Here is a 19,968-nt window from a genome sequence, read left to right as displayed (position 1 = left end):
TTGCTCTCTATAGCAGTTGTCCATGAAGGCCAATGTTTGCAAGTCAAAGAAGTTAAAAGGATAGGCTAAAATTGTCCTATGTTCAGTGGTGGGATTCAAATTTTTTTACTACCATTCTATAAGCGTGGCTTGGTGGGTGTGACTTGGTGATCATGTGACTAGGTGGGCATGGCCAAATTGATGACACTCATGTCGAGGGGCGCTTCACCTCGCCTGGCCTCTCGTGACCATGGGGATGCTGCAATGGTCGTGTGAAAAACAGTCATAAGTCACTTTTTTCAGTGCCATTGTAACTTTGAATGGTTACTAAATGAACGGTTGTAAATCAAGGATTACCTGTACAAAAATACAAAAAGCTTCTTTGCTTGCAAAAAGCTGCCCTAAATACCAATCATTAGATTAGAAATACCTGCAAGCCAGAGTTACAAATCAGGTAGGGTGCCAGAGCATCTTGAGGAATTAAAATAGTTAAAATGCAATGATAACTATCAACAGCCAACTCTTGCTCATAAAGTGAAACCTTTTAGCAGAGAGGTAATTTAAGCTCTCCAGAAAGAGCACACCCAAGAGAAGCAATCCTTAGATCCATTTGCGCCATTTAAAGATACCAGCTGGTCTCACTCACCTCATACGATATCCTAAGGAAATAATCCAGATTTAAGGAAAGATCACATGCTCCCCAGAAAGGCAGTAAAAAAAATCAGCGCTGACTTGCATCCTGCCTCTTGGAAGTACACCCCAAAAGGACAGTGCCAAGAACCACTAAAGCAGTGAAGGAAGACCCCTCCCCAGATAGAAAAAGCACTTGAGATAAGCCTAACTACAAAGAAAGCAATTAACACTAGAATGAAGCAAAGGAGCAAACACAGCAGCTGTTGCTTTTTAAACCAATTACCAGAACAAATAGACACAGGAACTAGCCAGATATCTGAAGCTGCTTCTTTTCAGGAACAGAGATTAACATTTTTCCTTCCAAACAAAGCTGAATAGGGAAAATTATGCCGTCAATAAACACACGATTAAACATCATCAAGCACAGAATTAAACTTCACCAAAAACCAGTTTTAAATCAAAGGTCAGAAAGGGTATGTAAACTCATGTTTGAATGTCAATCTTTCAAGCTAGCCAAGAAGTCTTCCTGAATGTCACTCATCTTGGTTCCTTGTCATCAAAAGCTCCTTTCCGGCAGCTCTGCTTCATTATTCAATTATTTCTTCAAAGTGCTGATCATTGCATCCCAGCTGGAAGAACTCCAACAGGGGAATATTTCCTCCCAACAGCAGTCTAAAAAGCTTAAAACAACCCTTCCCCTTTAAGAAAGTCAACCAAAGTACCAGCAAAGAAAAAAAAGTACTAGCGAAGGAAAAAAATCTCTGGAGAAGCTCACGTGACAATAAGTCTAGACGTACTGTCAAGAATGTAATAAGGGTTAACAAAGAGACAGTTTCTGTAAGCAGGGCAATAAAGATTAGCCTAGAAACACCACCAGAATGCTGTAATTCCTTACAGGATTAACCCTGTAAAGTGGCGGGGGGAGGAGATTTCTTCTAACAATTGGTTCAATTGTTTCAGGTGTGTGGTTTGTTTGCATTGCTCTACTTCAGCCTGCTTCACTGGTGAATGAATGGATAGTTTCATCATTTAATAAGGTTGAGGGCCAGAACTGATAGGATAGAATTTAATGCTAGGCTTCACTTAAACAATAATCGTGTGCTTACAGATGCCTTCTCCAGAAATGGTTCTCGCCTTGCAACCAATTTCCCTAATTCGAATCTCTGCATTATGCATACTAATAATCATATTTTCCTGCTTGGTTTCTCTTTTCCCACTTAGTTTGACACTAATAATCAAACGAAAACGCAGCGTAGAGGTTTCAATGGATAATGGAGCAAAGTTTGTTGTTGTTCTACACCAAGTGTGGAAGAAACATCCACTACACCGAGATTTCCTGGGATTTTACATGGAGGATAGTCACAGATTATCTGAACAAACCCATGGTTTGCTAGGTAACACAAAGATGTTATTCTTTTCTGCTTTTCTTTTATAAGGCATATAGTCTTTTGACATGGCATGAGGTTAAACTCCTGACTGAGTTCTTGGCATGAGATTAAAAAGGCAGCAATATTTGCTTTTCCCTTTTGTTTGTTTCCAGATATGCAAAATGTATTTCTGGATTACATCACCTGCCAAATTTGATTGTGTATAAAAGTTGTTGGGTTTCGGTGGGGTTTTTTAAAAAATTATTATGAGTAATATCCAGTTTAGTTTACACCAACACTTTCCTATATCCAGATTAGAGCACACCGCCTGACATAGATAGCAATAAATGCATCCTGTTGTTTATTTGTTAAAAATCAGCAAATAACAAAAAAAATAAGCTGGCAGAGAGAGGGAGAGAGATGAATTTTAGGTAAAGATAGAAAAGCCTCACCTTATACAGGAGATGGCAGCATAAAAATTTAATAAATAAAATAATCAGAAAGATAATGTACAGACCTTCCCAAATTAATTGGAAACATTTTTTTAGGCAATTGGCATAGACAGTTTCAAAGTTAATGTTTTGGTTATTCCAGGTTTACTGTTTTTCTGTACAGAATAGAGATGAAAGTTGGAATCACCAGTTTATTCCTTCTCTTTTCTGGACTTTGAAGGAAACAATTTGGTGTACAGGGATAAGGTAGCTAACTCCTTTGCTTTTCTCCCTGATTAGGTTTCTTTTTTAATACAGATGCAAAAAACTCCAACAACCTATGCCACGAAGATCCATCAAGAGCCATTGTACAGGAACTGTAAACAATAGTGGGGAGAACCAGAACCTTCATTTTCTAGAGCCATTTTATCTCATCCGTAGCTCTTTGTCTCTGTCATATGTAAACATTCATACACAAAGCTCAATTTCCAAAGCAGGATTTTGGATCATCCAAACAGGCTTATTTTAAATTTGAACCTTAGTGCCTGATTGCCAACCCAATTGTATTGTGACCCATATAAGGCAAGTTCTCTGAAAGCAAGAGAGTAATGTACTGTATGCAACGTTTCTGTATAACTCAAAAATGGAATTAGGACCTCAGCAGGGTAGCTATAAAAGTAGGTACATCAAACTTATAGCCACAGTTAGCACTGTCGAATGCAAGATGTAGCTCTTCTTATGATTTTCTCTTGAATGACTGACAACTATTTAATCAAGTTCTTGTTTTGCTCTCAAATGACTGGCAACTGTTTAATAATAACTGTTGCTGCTGTCATGTTTATTTTAAGGGCAATTTTTCCATCCAATCGACTTTGATATACTTGAGGTCCATCCTGGATCGGATCCAGAAAAACCAGATGCCACCATGATTGTGAAAAATAACCAGCTGACAGTAACCAGGTAAAGAGAGCCTGACATTTTAGCTGACATTGACATGCTTGCTTGAATGGGATTCTCTAAGCTCATTGCTTTCTGTGTTATATTGTAGGGGATGGCAGAAGGATTACACAGCTGATATCCAGCATGGCACCAATATCCCTTGCTGGTTTATTCACAACAATGGAGACGGCCTTATTGATGGAAATCACACAGATTACATTGTTCCCAGCATATTTTGAAATAAAAAATCCAAGAGGAATAATGATGATGATGATAAAAACATTCATAAAAACACTGCTTGTGATATCATCTGAGGAAATATTTTAATACTGAGATTTAATTGTGAATCCAAATAACTGAAACATATATTCATAATACAATTTGTATATCTTCTGCTGAGATTTCATTTAATTTCAATAAATAGGGAAAAAATTATTTGCCTGTTTATTTTCTACTCACTCCTGAGTGTCTCTAAGCAAGGTTACATAACTAAACATTAAATATGGAAAACCTATAAATTGCAACATAAAAATCTCTCCTCTCCAAAATGTCTGAATAAGGCTGGGTCTAAATTTTAATAATGTGTGTGCATGTGTACCGACCAGGAACTTTACACACAAAAAGCTTTCGATAATTTGAATTGGAGATTTATGATACAACAAATTAAAAAAATGGAATTCGGATCCAAATTTGAAAAAATGATTGAAAAAATATATTCAAAGCAAACTGCAAGAGTAATTATTAACCAAGATATAACAGATAAATTTGAAATAACAAAAGGTGTAAGAAAGGGGTGTCCACTCTCCCCATTTCTCTTTATACTATCATTGGAGCCACTCTTAAAAAAAATTAGGGAAGATCGGGAGATAAAAGGATTGAGAATAAAAAATGAGGAGTACAAATTGCAAGCCTTTGCTGATGATATATTTTTTATTATTGAGGAACCCTTAAAATCAGGCTCCAAATTGATCAAAAAAATAGAAGAATTTGGCATAGTAGCAGGCTTAAAAATTAATAGGAAGAAATCTAAATTATTAACAAAAAACCTTACAAAAAAACAGGAGATAGAATTAGAAAATAACATGAACATTCAGATAACAAAAAAATAAAATATCTAGGGATTTGGTTAACAGCAAGAGGCTCCTCAATTAAGAAAGATAATTATGATAAATTAATACAGCAAATTGGAAAAGATTTGGAAAATTGGAAAAACTTACAAATTTCATGGATGGGAAGAGTGGCAGCAATAAAAATGAATATCTTGCCCAAAATCCTGTTCCTCTTCCAGGTTATACCTATAAGAATAGAAAAAAGTTTCTTTGATTCATTAAACAGATTGACTTCAAAATTTATATGACAAGGACGAAAGCCTAGGATTAGATTGAAAACGCTACAGGATACTAAGGATAGAGGAGGAGTAGCTCTACTGGACTGGGAAATTTATTATCAAGCAGCATGCCTGACATGGTTAAAAGAATGGATGGAGCTGGGAAACAAAAGAATCCTAACAATAGAAGGCCATGATCTACAGGTAGGATGGCATGCATTCCTGTGGGGTGAAAAACACAAAACACATGGGTATTTTAAAAGACATATAATTAGGAATTCATTACTATTAATTTGGAACAAAATCAAAAAACAACACTATATGAATATACCATTTTGGGCGTCCCCCAATGAGATACTAACACATCCAAATTTAATAGATGGGACTAAAATAATTAGATATAAGGATATACTAAATGAATTGGGAAAATTAAAAACGAAACAAGAATTGGAACAGGATTTGAATAGACAAGTCGAATGGTGGACGTATCTCCAAATTAGATCAAAATATTTAGAAGACTCTAAGACTAAGCAGATACAATTGGAACAAAACAAATTGGATAAAATAATATATGGGAAGGACCAAAAACTAATTAGTAAAACATACAATTTCTTGTTACGATATAAAATGGAAGAGGAAATAGTGAAAGATACCATGATTAAATAGGCGAGAAATTTTAACCATGCAATAGAATTAGAGAAGTGGGAAAAGATGTGGAAAACAAACATGAAATTGACAATATTGACAGCATACAAGGAAAACCAGATGAAAATGTTCCATAGATGGCACCTTCCACCAGCTAGAATAGCAAAGATGTTCCCCAACAACTCACCAAAGTGTTAGAAATGTAAGAGCAACTACAGAGCATATTATCATCTCTGGTGAACCTGCCCAGTGGCGAAACAATTCTGGGCCAAAATCAAAAAGTGGTTACAGGAAATAATACAGGAACCAATAAAAGGAAAGCCAGAACAACTTTTATTAGGGATCTCGACAGAAAATCATACAAACGATACGCAATACTTAATACTCCATATACTTACAGCAGCACGCATAGCTTACGCTCAAAACTGGAAAAAAGAAAACCCACCAACAGAGGAAGAATTAATTTAAAAAATACTAGAATGTGCTAAGATGGACAAACTTACAAAAGAAATTAAGGAGAAAGAAGAAACAGATTACTATAAGATCTGGTGCAAATGGTACGAATGGTTAAAGATAAGAAAACTGAACAACAAAATAAAATGTAGATGAAATAAAGAACAATAGATGAATAAGAGTAAAATAAGATAGAATTAAAATATGTATAAATAATAGGAATGGACCATCTTGAAATAGCTGATAAATAGTGATATGTATATGTTAATGTTGTATGGCTTGTCTTTTGTCTTTAATGTGTATAAAATAAAAAACTTTATTAAAAAAAGGAACTTGCGAATATACAGTAACAACAAACCTTGTTTCACAGCTAAACTTAAGCAGCTACGTTGTTCCAAAGAGGAAGCATACAGAAAAGGTGATAAAATGCTGTACAATCAGGCCAGAAATGTATTAACAAGGTAGATCAGAACAGCAAAAAGAAGCTACTCTGAAAAGCTAAAGAATCAGTTTTCAGCAAATGAACCAGCAAACATGTGGAAAACTCTTTAAAATATCACCGGCTATGGCAAACCTCCCTCCCAGGCTGAAGGAAATCAACAACTGGCAGATGACCTGAACGTGTTTTACTGCAGGTTTGAAAGGAAACTACAGCCACCTATCTCCACAACCCCCATCTCAGACACACCAACAGTCAAGCCTCCTACAACTGACCCCATCCCATTGGGTTCACAACCTCTAGTGATCACAGAAAAGGCAGTGCAGGACCTATTTCACAGACAAAAGCCAGGAAAAACTCCAGGCCCAGACAAGATAACTCCTTCTTGCTTAAAAGTCTGTGCCCCCATCTTCACCCATATCTTCAATAAATCACTAGAAATGTGCTATGTTCCTTCTTGCTTCAAATGCTCTACTATCATCCCAGTGCAGAAGAAGCCCACCATCAAAGAACTGAATGACTACTGACCAGTTGCTCTAACATCTGTAGTCATGGAAACCTTTGAAAGGCTAGTGCTTTCCTACTTGAAAACCATCACGGATCCGCTGTTAGACCCCTTGCAATTTGCATACCGAGCAAATAGATCAACAGATGACGCTGTTAATATGGCTCTGCACTACGTCTTACAACATCTTGAATCTCCAAAGACCGATGTAAGGGTCCTCTTTGTAGACTTTAGTTCAGCATTCAATACCATCATTCCAGACACTCTTCTAACTAAGCTAAACCAGCAACAAGTACCTGAACAGACTTGTAAGTGGATCACAAGCTTCCTAACAAACAGGAAGCAGCAGGTAAAGCCAAGCGGGATCACTTCAGATACCTGTACAATTAGCACAGGGGACCCGAAGGCTGTGTGCTCTTCCCACTTCTCTTCTCTTTGTATACCAATGACTGCATCTCCAATGATACATCTCTTAAAATACTGAAGTTTGCAGATGACACAACAGTGATTGGTCTCATTTGAGACAATGACGAATCCGCATATAGACGTGAGGTCGAACGACTAGCCTTGTGGTGCGACCGTAACAATCTGGAACTGAACATACTCAAAACTGTAGAAATGGTATTAGACTTTAGGAGAAACCCTTTCATACTTCCACCTCTCACAATACTTGACAACACAGTATCAACAGTAGAAACCTTTAAATTTCTAGGTTCTATCATATCGCAAGATCTAAAATGGACAGTTAACATCAAAAACATCATCAAAAAAGGACAACAAAGACTGTTCTTTCTGCACAAATTCAGAAAGCTCAAACTGCCCAAGGAGCTACTGATTTAGTTCTACAGAGGAATTATTGAGTCTGTCATTTGCACTTCTATAACTGTCTGGTTTGGTTCCGCAACCCAACAAGAAAGACACAGACTTCAGAGGATAATTAGAACTGCAGAAAAAATAATTGCTACCAACCTGCCTTCCATTAAGGGCCTGTATACTGCACGAATGAAGAAGAGGGCTGTGAAAATATTTACAGATCCCTCACATCCTGGACATAAATTGTTTCAACTCCTACCCTCAAAACAATGCTATAGTAAGCTGACCAGACGTTCCGCTTTTGGCAGGACAGTCCCGCTTTTGGCAAATTTGTCCCGTGTCCCGCGGCGTTTTAAAAAAACCCCGTTTTTTCCTGCGGAGGCAATAACTTTCAAGACACGTGGACTTCAACTCCCAGGATTCCCAGCTACGGCTTCCCGTGCTGCACTACGATTGGCTCCCTCTGGCCTCCTCTCAAAAAGAGAGCTTTGCCATTGGTTGTGCAGACGGGGCATGCTGGCAATTGGGCATTGCTAGGGAGATGGAGGCATGTTCCTGCTCCGCCCGGGCCCCATTAGACTCTCCTGGCGCCGGCGGACGAAGTTCCCTCAAGCCAAGCCCGTCCCAACGGCGGGGAGCAGCCGAGCCCTCATAGCAAGGTGGGTGTGTGGGAAGGCCCGGGGGTGTCGCTCGGTTCCCGCAGGAGGAGGAAGGTCTCCGCGCCTGGACTGGGCTGCGAAGCGTGTGTCAATCGCCTCGGCCTGCTGTCCACCCAGCAGGACTGTCCTGCGGCCGCCTCCCACCCACGCAGCGCCAGCCTACCCTAACCCATCTGGAGAAAGAGTGATGATGGAGAAAAAGAGGGGGGCAGAAAATGATGAAGGAGAGAAAGAGAGATGAAGGAGAGAAAGGGGGGGAGAAAGATGAAGGAGAGAAAGAGAGATGAAGGATAGAAGGAGAAAGATGAAGACAAGAAATGGGGGAGAAAGAGAAGGAGGGAGAAAGAGAGATTAAGAAGAGAAAGATTGAGAGAAAGAGAGCGAGGGAGAAAGAGATGGAGAGAAAGAGGGAGGGAGAATGGATTTGTTCTGGTAATTGGTTTAACAAGCATGGCACTGAAAAAGTGACTTATGACTGTTTTTTCACACTTAAGAACATTGCAGCAAACAGTCATTAGGGCAAAGAAGCTATGTTACATGACCACCTGGACATGCCCACCCGGTCACATGAAGCACCGCAGTTGTGACATGAGTGACATGGTTATTAAAAATGCTGCAACAGGAATAAATGATGACCGGTCATAAGTGTGAGGACTGGTCAAAAGTGTGAGAACCTGTCAGAAATCACTTTTTTCAGTACATAGGGACTACCCAGACGGCTGAAAAAAGTGATTTCTGACAGGTTCTCACACTTTTGACCAGTCCTCACACTTATGACCGGTCATCATTTATCCCTGTTGCAGCATTTTGTGCATAGGGACTACTCGGAGGACTGAAAAAGTTATTTTTGACCTGTCCTCACACTTTTGACTGGTCCTCACACCTACAACTGTCCTCACATTTTACAATTTGCACCCTATCTTGTAACTGTGGTGAAGAGAAGCAGTTGTGAAATAAGTGACATGGTTGTTAAAAATGCTGCAATGGACATAAATGTGAGGATGGTCATAGGTGCGAGGACCGGTCAGAAATTACTTTTTTTAGCCCTCTGAGTAGTTTCTATGCCTTAGCCAGGACCACCCGGTCACATGACCACCAAGCCACACCCCAAAATAAGCCACGCCCACAGAACCGGTACTAAAAAAATTTAGAACACCCCCCCCCCCCGGTCAATGGTGTCCCACTTTACCAAAGTTAAAATCTGGTCATTATAGGTGAAGTCGAAAAGGGGCACAAGAGAGTTTTGCAAGGGAACTATTATTATTGAAATATATTTGTCGGGGGGGACAATCTATGTGTATGTTTTCTTTTAATGGACATTTTTTTCTTGTCTTGTTTGGTTTACTTTTGTTGTTCTTTCCTTCTTTTTTTCCTTTTAGAGTTTGTATTTTAATTTTGGAAAAAATAAAATGGAAAAAAAATAAATAAAAAAAGAGAGTCAGCAAGGAAGGGGGGCTGTAGTAGGGTGGGGGGCTCAAATTCTTCCCCTTCCTTCTTTCTCTCTCTTCCAATGCCAGCCGTTGCCCTTGGCAAACAGGGGGTTTCTTTCCAACAGATTGCAGAGCCCCTTAACATCTGGAAATTAATCGGGGCTGCTGCAGAGTCTCTGGGCAGATTCTCATCCAGGGTTGATCCACGCTGGCTGGCGAACAAGTTCTCTAGAGACGTTTCCCTCGTTCGCGAGTCAGCGTGGATCAGCCCTGCTGGGAGACTCTGCAGAGGCACGAGTTCCAGATGCGAAATGGTTTCCTGGGGCGGAAAATGCTTTTTGGCTTGGTGTGAGTCTGATAATCACCAGTGGATTAAGGGTTAAATTGGGAAGAGAAGAAAGAGGGGAGGGAGGGGAAGGGAAGGGAAGGGAGGAGAGGAGAAGAGAGGAGAGGAGAGGAGAGGAGAGGAGAGAAAACGGAATGGAATGGAATGGAATGGAATGGAATGGAATGGAATGGAACGGAACATAACGGAACGGAATAGAATAGAATAGAATAGAATAGAATTTTTTATTGGCCAAGTGTGATTGGACTTACAAGGAATTTGTCTCTGGTACATAAACTGTCATTATACCTTAACACACTTGTAAGTGGATCATAAGCTTCCTAACTAACAGGAAGCAGCAGGTGAAGCTAAGCAGAATCACATCAGATACCTGTACATAACAGATGACACAACTTTTTCTACGGTAAATAAAGTGTGGACATCAGAAAAAACACAATTAAGTGTTGAGACTTTGAAAGCCATTTTATGTGTGAAATATAATTTAACAAATTGTGAAAAATTTCATGACCTTTTAAACAACGACAGCAATCTACTAAAAAAAAATCACTCAAATGAGAAATATGCCAAAGAATAAAATAATATTACACACAATTATTTTTATTTATTATATTTGTAAATTGTACTTATGTTGAAATTTAAAAAAATATATTACAATACTATTTTTGCGTTCTACGAAAATTTTTGTTGCTCCATATAGACCAAATCTTTAATCAAACCCACCCCCACCCCGGTAAATGATGTCCCACTTTACCAATGTTAAAATCTGTTGTTTTTCCAAATGTAGTAAGTGAGGTTGAATGTGTATAGTTTTAGAAGAGGGGTGTGTGTGTGTACATACACATACAGTATATATAGTAGATAATGTATCTTTTTGTGTGCCCATACATACTCTGTACTATGTAATACGATTAATTTAAATAGTATATTTTGGATGTTCAGTAGTAAGCTATAAGGGGTGTGCATAAGAGCACAAAAGTGCCTACCATTCCTGTCCTATTGTTCTCTTCATTATATTATATGCATACTTTTACTTATACTTTACTTATATATACTTTTCTCTCATGATGAGTTATTTTTATGTTGATGATTGTATATACTGTTGTGACAAAAATAAATAAATAAATAAATACATAAATAAATAAATAAATAGGCAGGGAAATTGTATCTGATTGAGACCTTTGAGGCGAGGAGAGGCCAGGCACCCTAACCTTTGACGTGAGTGACATCAAGTTGGCCACACCCACCCAGTCACATGACCACCAAGCCACACCCACCAAACAAGCCACACCCCCAGGAAAAAATTTAGAACCCACCCCTCAATGGTGTCCCACTTTACCAATGTCAAAATCTGGTCACTATACGCTATAGAGCACTTAGCAATAGCACTTAGGCTTATATACCACTCCACAGTGCTTTACAGCCCTCTCTAAGCAATTTATAGAATCAGCATATTGGCCCCCAACAATCTGAGTCTTCATTTTACCGACCTTGGAAGGATGGAAGGCTGAGTCAACCTTGAGCTGGAGAGAATTGAACTGCCGAATTGCAGTCGGCAGAAGTAGTCTGCAGTACTGCCTTCCAACCTCTGTGCCACCACTGCTCTTGTGGTGGCCCCATCACATCCTGTTTCCAGAGTCTTCAAAGCAGGAGTATAAATGTCTCTGGATATCATGACTACATGATTCAACTACAACAATACACGAGCACACAATAGATACAAACTTAAAGTGAACCGCTCCAATCTCGACTGTAGAAAATATGACTTCAGTAACAGAGTTGTTAATGCCTGGAATGCACTACCTGACTCTGTAGCTTCTTCCCCAAATCCCCAAAACTTTAACTTAAAACTGTCTACTGTGACCTCACCCCATTCCTAAGAGGTCTGTAAGGGGCATGCATAAGCGCACCAGTGTGCCTACCGTTCCTGTCCTAATGTTCCCTTTAGTTGTATTCATTTTATGTTTTCAACTTATGCTTATATAGATTATTAAATATGTATTTGACTAAATAAATAAATAAATAAATAAATAAAAATATCATTTGACAATTTTTGTTTGGTGACCAGCAATCCCTGTCAGTTCACTTGGCAGCCATAATGCTCATACATACTGCACTCACAGTTCCAGATTCACTAGCCAGAAAGGTTGGAGAGACACCTGTCCTAATTTACATACATAAAAACATAATGAGTTTAATTGAAATAGAAGTCTCCAGTGCAAAATATATCCAGGTGATCAAAGTGCTAGTTCAAGAAATCACAAAATGATCACATTTCCGAAATGTGCTTTTGTAGCCTTGGACTCTCTAACTTTCATGAGGAAGTTTCATCAACCATTTTCCAAAGATAAATATTTGACATAGTTACTTCAGTGTTACTCTTTGATTACTTACAAAGTTAACTACAAATAAAGGTCCTTCCAAATTGACATTTTCATTTTTCTTCCAACATGGGGAAGGGTATCCCATCTTACATTTTACTGGCCTTGATTCCTGCTCTTGTAACTTCAGATATTTTAATAAACCCATTGAGAAACATTAAGGTATGTAGCTAAATATATAAAGTTGCTTCTTTTTTTCCTCAGAATTTTTTAAAGCTTTGAACAGCAACCTCAAATCCACTGTCTCAATCCTTCAAGACTTCTTCAGCCTTCTGCCTGCCTGATTCAGGATACTTTTACTTACCAGTACACTTAATTTGACTGAAATTCTAAAGTCCACGGAAACTGGTTGCCTATGAAATCTCATGCCCTGAGCTGCCTGGCTCAGATGTGCTGCATTTAGATATGAAGCAGGCAAAGTTATGCTGGTCTATGACCATAATAAAGATTGGATTTGAAGCCAGTAAGGGGCTATGGTCCCTCACGGTGCCTGTCAGCAAGTCCTGTGACTTCTTTTATGAGCTGCTGAGAGATATCCTGAGGGGGGTTGCGTTGGACCCAGACTTGATTGGCCTTCTTTGGATCTATATGCTATACATCATGTTGTGCATTTCAGTAATTTTTGGGGGGAAGATACTGAATTAAGAAATAATAACTCGAATAAAGCAAGGAGTACTTGCATCTACTCCACAGATATGTCCCTGGGGAATGGTAGAAAAACTCTATCAGATAAAGGTATTTATCCTAGTTAGTATGGTAATTTATGGTATATTTTCCAGATGTTTGTTATTTTCTGTTCATGTAATCAATGTTTACAAACTAGACAGGTTAGTAAATTGGTGGGGATTTGTTTGGTAAGAACCCAGCCAAGGTTATGCATGCTGATTATTCAGACTTCATTTTATGGAAGCTCTCATTTATTGTGATGTTCTCACTTAAAATGAAGAGAAATGTGGAATAACATACAACTACTATGCAGCATATTTGGTAAGATACGGTATCTCTTGTTTGGCCATAATTAATTATTATTAATTATAATTAATTATTAATTATTTTTATTAATTATTTATAATTAATAATTAATTATTTTTTTACTCTTTATTTGTAGAAGAGAAGTGCCACTGATGAGGTAAGTAACCTTTCATTTAGAATGCTGGTCATTAAATTTTTATGAATATTTTCTCTTAATCATTTATATCTTCATTGCTGGACTTAAAGAAATCATTTACTCAGCTCAAAAGTTACGTTTATTTCCTGAGAAATCAGTCCTCTTATGTTCAGGGATGTTTTAATTCTGAGCAAATGGTGTATTTCATTCACTCTTGCAAAGTACCCATCATGCGCAAGTGTGCAAAGGCCTCATCACTCACTTTTATGAAGGAGACCACCTCATGCATGGATTCAAGGGGTAAAAAAATCTGTTTGTGTCCCCTTCATGGAAAGAAAGTAAAATATTTTAGAAGTGAAATAGCATAGTGATCAAACCAATATTTGCTCTTTGCTTCTGTTTTGAAATACTGCTAGAAATTATTTATTAGGAATTAAGCTTTGTTATTGGCTTCTGTTTATATTATTGTATACTGTCAGAAATTAGTTGTTAAGAATTAATTCTAGCTTAATAAATTGTAACCTTGATACTGTTAGTATTAGTACAAAGTTTGTGATCTTCCTTCTGTGTCTGAACTGCTCTTGGCTTCAAAAGCTAGGCACATCCTTGAAAATATAGAAGAAACTGTCGCCCAAGAATATCAGGCCCCATAGATAAAGGAACCAGAGTAGGGAATTTTCCTGCATCATAAATTCTGAATCCTGAAAGCATTCTGCTGAATAAACAACTTTGCTGGGGGAGGGGGGGACTGCTCCTACAAAAGGCTATAGGAATGCTCCATAGATAAGGTGGACAGAGACAGGAGCCTGAACAAAGGATGCTTTAAGGACCACATTGGTAACAAACCTTTGTCTCTGATTGGGTAAACTTTGTTTCTATCAGCGTGAAACAGTAGTGAAATTCAACTTTTTTTACTACTGGCTCTGTGGGTGTGGCTTAGTGGGTGTGGCTTGGTGGGCGTGGCAGGGGAAGGATACTGCAAAATCTCCATTTCTACCCCACTCCAGGGGAAGAATACTGCAAAATCTCCATTCTCTCCCCATTCCCTCCCCACTCTGGAGGCAGGATATTGCAAAATGTCCATTCCCACCCCACACTGGGGCCAGCCAGAGGTGGCATTTGCCGGTTCTCTGAACTACTCAAAATTTCCGCTACCAGTTCTCCAGAAACTGTCAGAACCTGCTGGATTTCACCCCTGGTGTGAAATGTATATAATACTCTGAGCCAGTCTCGCAGGGGTGTGGATTTTCCTTTCATGCATTTTGCCTGTATGATTTGGATATGGCTTCGTCACCCAGCCTTGTTACTTTGGCCATAAATAAAAAAGCTAATTTTTGCAAACCTCATCTAGAGTCTTTGGCATCTCAGTGACTGGGGGAAACTTCTGGGACCTTACAGAAGTTTGTTCTTGTTTTCCTCCCCTGTAAAAATTCAATTCTTAAAAACACAAAGAAGATGTTATCAGAGATAAAAATCTGATTCACAGTTTTCCCCGACATATAATCTTCTAGATGTGGCTTTATTTTTAAAAATAACAGGAATGGAACAAGAAAATGTTTGGGTTCAGTTGCAATTTAATTAACACTTTATAAGTAAAGAAAACATTAATCAAATGTAATTAACATTAAAATAAATACTACTTACATAACGTAGTATTTGTGTAAGATCTTTGTGCTATCTCAAACAAAGGTGTTTAAAATAAAGATAATATATTAGCAGCACATTTCTGTATAATCAGGTGACTTTTTTATTCTCTAGCACACCCATGCCATAGAAATCTACTGGGTGAAAATAGACTGCAGTGTTACTTCCAGGTTTTCCCGTAATGTCATCACTAGTCGAGCTGTGAATCGTGCCAATGTATCCAAGGAAGCTCAGTTTGATGTGGAGCTCCCCAAAACAGCCTTTATTTCCAACTTTACCTTGTATGTGCATTATTTTCCTATTTTTATATGCTTTGGAGATCAGTCTAGCAATACTTAAGCCATTCAGATACTGTTAACAGAATAATTACCATGAATCATAGAGTTACAGAGGACGTTGTAGCAACAAAATCCAATTATGTGCTCAAAATCTGAATTTATTTTATTTTTTTTTATTTATTTGTCACAACAGTATATATAAGCAGAAGCATGAAATAACTATATGATATACAAGCATAAATATAATCATAAGTATGTAATAACCTATCCTGCGCAGACTGCACTGGCTACCTGTGGCCTTCCGGGTGCGCTTCAAGGTGCTGGTGACAATCTTTAAAGCGCTCCATGGCATAGGGCCGGGCTATTTACGGGACCGCCTACTGCTACCAAATACCTCTCACCGACCCGTGCGCTCTCACAGGGAGGGACTCCTCAGGGTGCCGTCAGCTAGGCAGTGCCGTCTGGCGACACCCAGGGGAAGGGCCTTCTCTGTGGGGGCTCCCACCCTCTGGAACGAACTCCCTCCAGGACTTCGTCAACTTCCGGACCTCCGAACCTTTCGTCGCGAGCTTAAAACACACCTATTCATCTGCGCGGGACTGGATTAGATTTTTAAAAAATTGGTTTTAAGGGGTTTTTATTATTTATATTGTTTTAAAAATTAGGCTATAGAATAAGTTTTTTAATTGTTGTTTTTAATCTGTATTTATATGTGTTTTAACTGCCTGTGAACCGCCCTGAGTCCTTAGGGAGATAGGGCGGTATATAAATATAAATAAATAAATAAATAAATAAATAAATAAATAAATAAATAAATAAATAAATAAATAAATAAATAAATAAATAAATAAATAACTATATGAAATTGGATTCAATCAAAGGGAACATTAGGACAGGAACGGTAGACACGTTGGTGCTCTTATGTACGCCCCTTACAGACCTCTTAGGAATGGGGTGAGGTCAATAGTAGATAGTTTTTGGTTAAAGGTTTGGGGATTTGGGGAAGAGACAACAGAGTCTGGTAGTGCATTCCAGGCATTAACAATTCTGTTATTCATATTTTCTGCAATCAAGATTGGGGCGGTTCACTTTAAGCTTAAATCTATTGTGTGCTCATTGTGTATTGTTGTGATTGAAGCTGAAGTAGTCTTCAACAGGAAGGACGTTGTAACAGTAACAGATGATTCTATGAGTTAAACTCAGGTCATGTCAAAGGCGACGGAGTTCTAAATTTTCTAAACCCAGGATTTCAAGTCTGGTGGCATAAGGTATTTTGTTGTAATCACAGGAGTAGAGAACTCTTCTTGTAAAATATTTCTGGACACGCTCAATTGTATTAATGTCCGAAATGAGGTATGGGTTCTAGATAGGCGAGCTATATTCAAGAATTGGTCTAGCAAATGTTTTATATGCTCTAAATCTAAAACTAAGGTCTAATAATACAAAACTTTTATATGCTCTAATCTAAAACTAAGGCCTCCCTCATAACCTCTCCATTCATATCAGTCTAGATACTGATTCCATCTTTTTAATGATCATCCAAAATATGGCCTCCTGTTGCATAAGCTCCGCTGAAATAGACATGCTCTCTGGTTGGAGTTTTACCAATCTGCTCTGCAATATCCAGAGAAGATCTTCCTTCATTTTTCTTCAGTATGTTTTCAGTCCTATAGAGGCAGCATTCTTTCCAGCCTCTTTGTTATACCTCTCAAATATCTCCTTTACATGTTAAACTGAAGCAAGAAAAGCCCAATCCGATGTATCTTTCAACAGGATAGTTGATGGTGTCACTTATCCTGGGATCATAAAGGAAAAAGAAGCTGCCCAAAAGCAGTATCAACAAGCAGTTTCAAGGGGCCAGACTGCAGGGCTTGTGAAGTAAGTATGTGAGACTACACTGAATCTGTTTCCTTATTTCATTTCTTGTCCTAAGTATTTATTCAATAAACAAATGCTAAATAAATGAACAAAGTGCAAATGAAAGTATTAAATGGTGGGCTATATTATTCATCATCAGGATATGTCATTGTCCTATTATGGCTCTCTTGAATCTTATGAACCTTACTTTGTTTAACATATGAAGGGCTGCTGGAAGAAAAACAGAGAAATTCAGTATTTCGGTCAACATTGCATCATCCAGCAAGGTTACTTTTCAATTGACTTATGAAGAACTCTTGAAGCGAAAGTTAGGAAAATACGAGATGTTTATCAAAGTCAACCCAAAGCAGCTTGTCAATAAATTTGAGGTATGATCAAATGTATTGTTGCTTTATCCTGTAATAGCTTTTGGAAAAGTTTGTGAATGGTGCTCAGAACTATTAATTTAGAAACAAATGTATAAACAACCATGAAATTAATTCTTTTTTAAATTCTTTTTTACAGTTTATATTACTGATCTATCTGTTTATTTGTTTGTTTGTTTTGTTGGTCTTGCTAATGTCAACATAATTTTAAATCAATGTTACAGATTAAAGCAAATATCTTTGAGCTTCAAGGCATCAGTGAACTTGAAGTTGAAGGGACATTCCTCAGCAATGAACTGCTACCAGCTGTGAAAAAGTCTTTTTCAGGAAAAAAGGTATGCCTGGTAATAGAATCTTGAAGGGTGATTCATACGCAGGTAGTCCTTGCCTAATGACCAGCGGGATGGCAATAGGGACTGCCAGGATTTTTGTCACTAAGTGTTATGGTCCGCCAGCAGCCTGCAGAGCTGGCAACAGAGTCAGACAGTGATGAGGCTGAGGAAGAACATGGGCCAGCCCTGAAGGCTGGGGAAAGCCCGGATGAGGGCTCTGCATCAAAGGCAGAGATAAAGAAATAAAGAAAAGAAAGAATGATCCCTTGAATATATTTCTTAAAAGTAATCTATTTGCTTCATGGAACACAACTGACAGGTGATTTTGTCCCAGTCAGGGCTCTAAGTGAGATTTGGCCCAGGGCAACCACAATCAAAGATGCAGCACAGAATTATTTGAGGATACTTTTACAAAAGTAAAAGTAGTTCCCAAGCATTTCCTTATATCAGGAATAGGCAATATTTTCTTAGAATAGCTAAAAATCTGCATTTACAAAAATAGGTGGGTCAGAATAAAAAAATAAGTGAAGGCTAAAAAAGTAGGTGGGGCTAACCCAAATAATAATATTAAAAATATTATTATTAAATATTTAAGCCTTAAAATATCTAATCATCAAAGTGTTTCTGCTTTACAGTATTTTTTAAAGTTGACGGAGATAGTTTATGCCCAATAAAAAGAATGTGTGTACAGAGAAACAACAAAGTCAATGTGTATTTCTTGTTCTTGCATCTGGTATATAGACAGGAATCAAGTCTGCTCCTTAAAAAACATGTGATTCAGTTTTTCATTCTAAGCCATTCCAAGCCATTGCATCCAAACATTGCATGTTTGAATCCATGGACACCCATTTCTATAAGTTGTACAAGTCTTTCTTTTTCAAGTTATTGCTATTGTTTTACATATATATGCCTTTCTTTTACATCATTGCCACGATGTAAAAAATACGTTGAGACTCTAGAAAGAGTGCAGAGAAGAGCAACAAAGATGATTAGGGGACTGGAGGCTAAAACATATGAAGAACGGTTGCAGGAACTCAGTATGTCTAGTTTAATGAAAAGAAGGTTTAGGGGAGACATGATAGCAGTGTTCCAATATCTCAGGGGTTGCCACAAACAAAAAGGAGCAAAGCTATTCTCCAAAGCCCCTGAGGGTAGAATAGAATAGAATAGAATAGAATAGAATAGAATAGAATTTTATTGGCCAAGTGTGATTGGACACACAAGGAATTTGTCTTTGTGCATATGCTCTCAGTGTACATAAAAGAAAAGATACGTTCATCAAGGTACAACATTTACAACACAATTGATGATCAATATATCAATATAAATCATAAGGATTGCCAGCAACAAGTTATAGTCATACAGTCATAAGTGGAAAGAGATTGGTGATGGGAACTATGAAACGATTAATAGTAGTGCAGATTCAGTAAATAGTCTGACAGTGTTGAGGAATTATTTGTTTAGCAGAGTGATGGCCTTCGGGAAAAAACTGTTCTTGTGTCTAGTTGTTCTGGTGTGCAGTGCTCTATAGCGTCGTTTTGAGGGTAGGAGTTGAAACAGTTTATGTCCAGGATGCGAGGGATCTGCAAATATTTTCACGGCCCTCTTCTTGATTCGTGCAGTATACAGGTCCTCAATGGAAGGCAAGTTGGTAGCAATTATTTTTTCTGCAGTTCTAATTATCCTCTGAAGTCTGTGTTTTTCTTGTTGGGTTGCAGAACCGAACCAGACAGTTATAGAGGTGCAAATGACAGACTCAATAATTCCTCTGTAGAATTGGATCAGCAGCTCCTTGGGCAGTTTGAGCTTACTGAGTTGGCGCAGAAAGAACATTCTTTGTTGTCCTTTTTTAATGATGTTTTTGATGTTAGCTGTCCATTTGAGATCTTGCGATATGATAGAACCCAGAAATTTGAAGGTTTCTACTGTTGATACTGTGTTGTCAAGTATTGTGAGAGGTGGAAGTATGGAAGGGTTTTTCCTAAAGTCTACCACCATTTCTACGGTTTTGTGTGTGTT

At 38.1% G+C, this 19,968-nt stretch overlaps 1 protein-coding gene across 1 annotated transcript in view; it reads left to right on the top strand.

Moving 5' to 3' along the window:
- The window catches only part of LOC131190499 (inter-alpha-trypsin inhibitor heavy chain H3-like), an 89,067-nt gene that overhangs the window by 22,040 nt on the left and 47,059 nt on the right, over positions 1 to 19,968 (top strand). The window contains exons 3-6 of the mRNA XM_058167828.1: positions 15,211 to 15,377; positions 17,148 to 17,252; positions 17,458 to 17,620; positions 17,842 to 17,952. Of these exons, the coding sequence (XP_058023811.1) occupies positions 15,211 to 15,377; positions 17,148 to 17,252; positions 17,458 to 17,620; positions 17,842 to 17,952 (546 nt within the window). The remainder of the gene's footprint in view (positions 1 to 15,210; positions 15,378 to 17,147; positions 17,253 to 17,457; positions 17,621 to 17,841; positions 17,953 to 19,968) is intronic.

The sequence above is a fragment of the Ahaetulla prasina genome, chromosome 2 (genome assembly GCF_028640845.1).
Source record: "Ahaetulla prasina isolate Xishuangbanna chromosome 2, ASM2864084v1, whole genome shotgun sequence".
NCBI lineage: Eukaryota > Metazoa > Chordata > Lepidosauria > Squamata > Colubridae > Ahaetulla > Ahaetulla prasina.
This window is presented reverse-complemented; position numbering and strand designations above follow the sequence as displayed.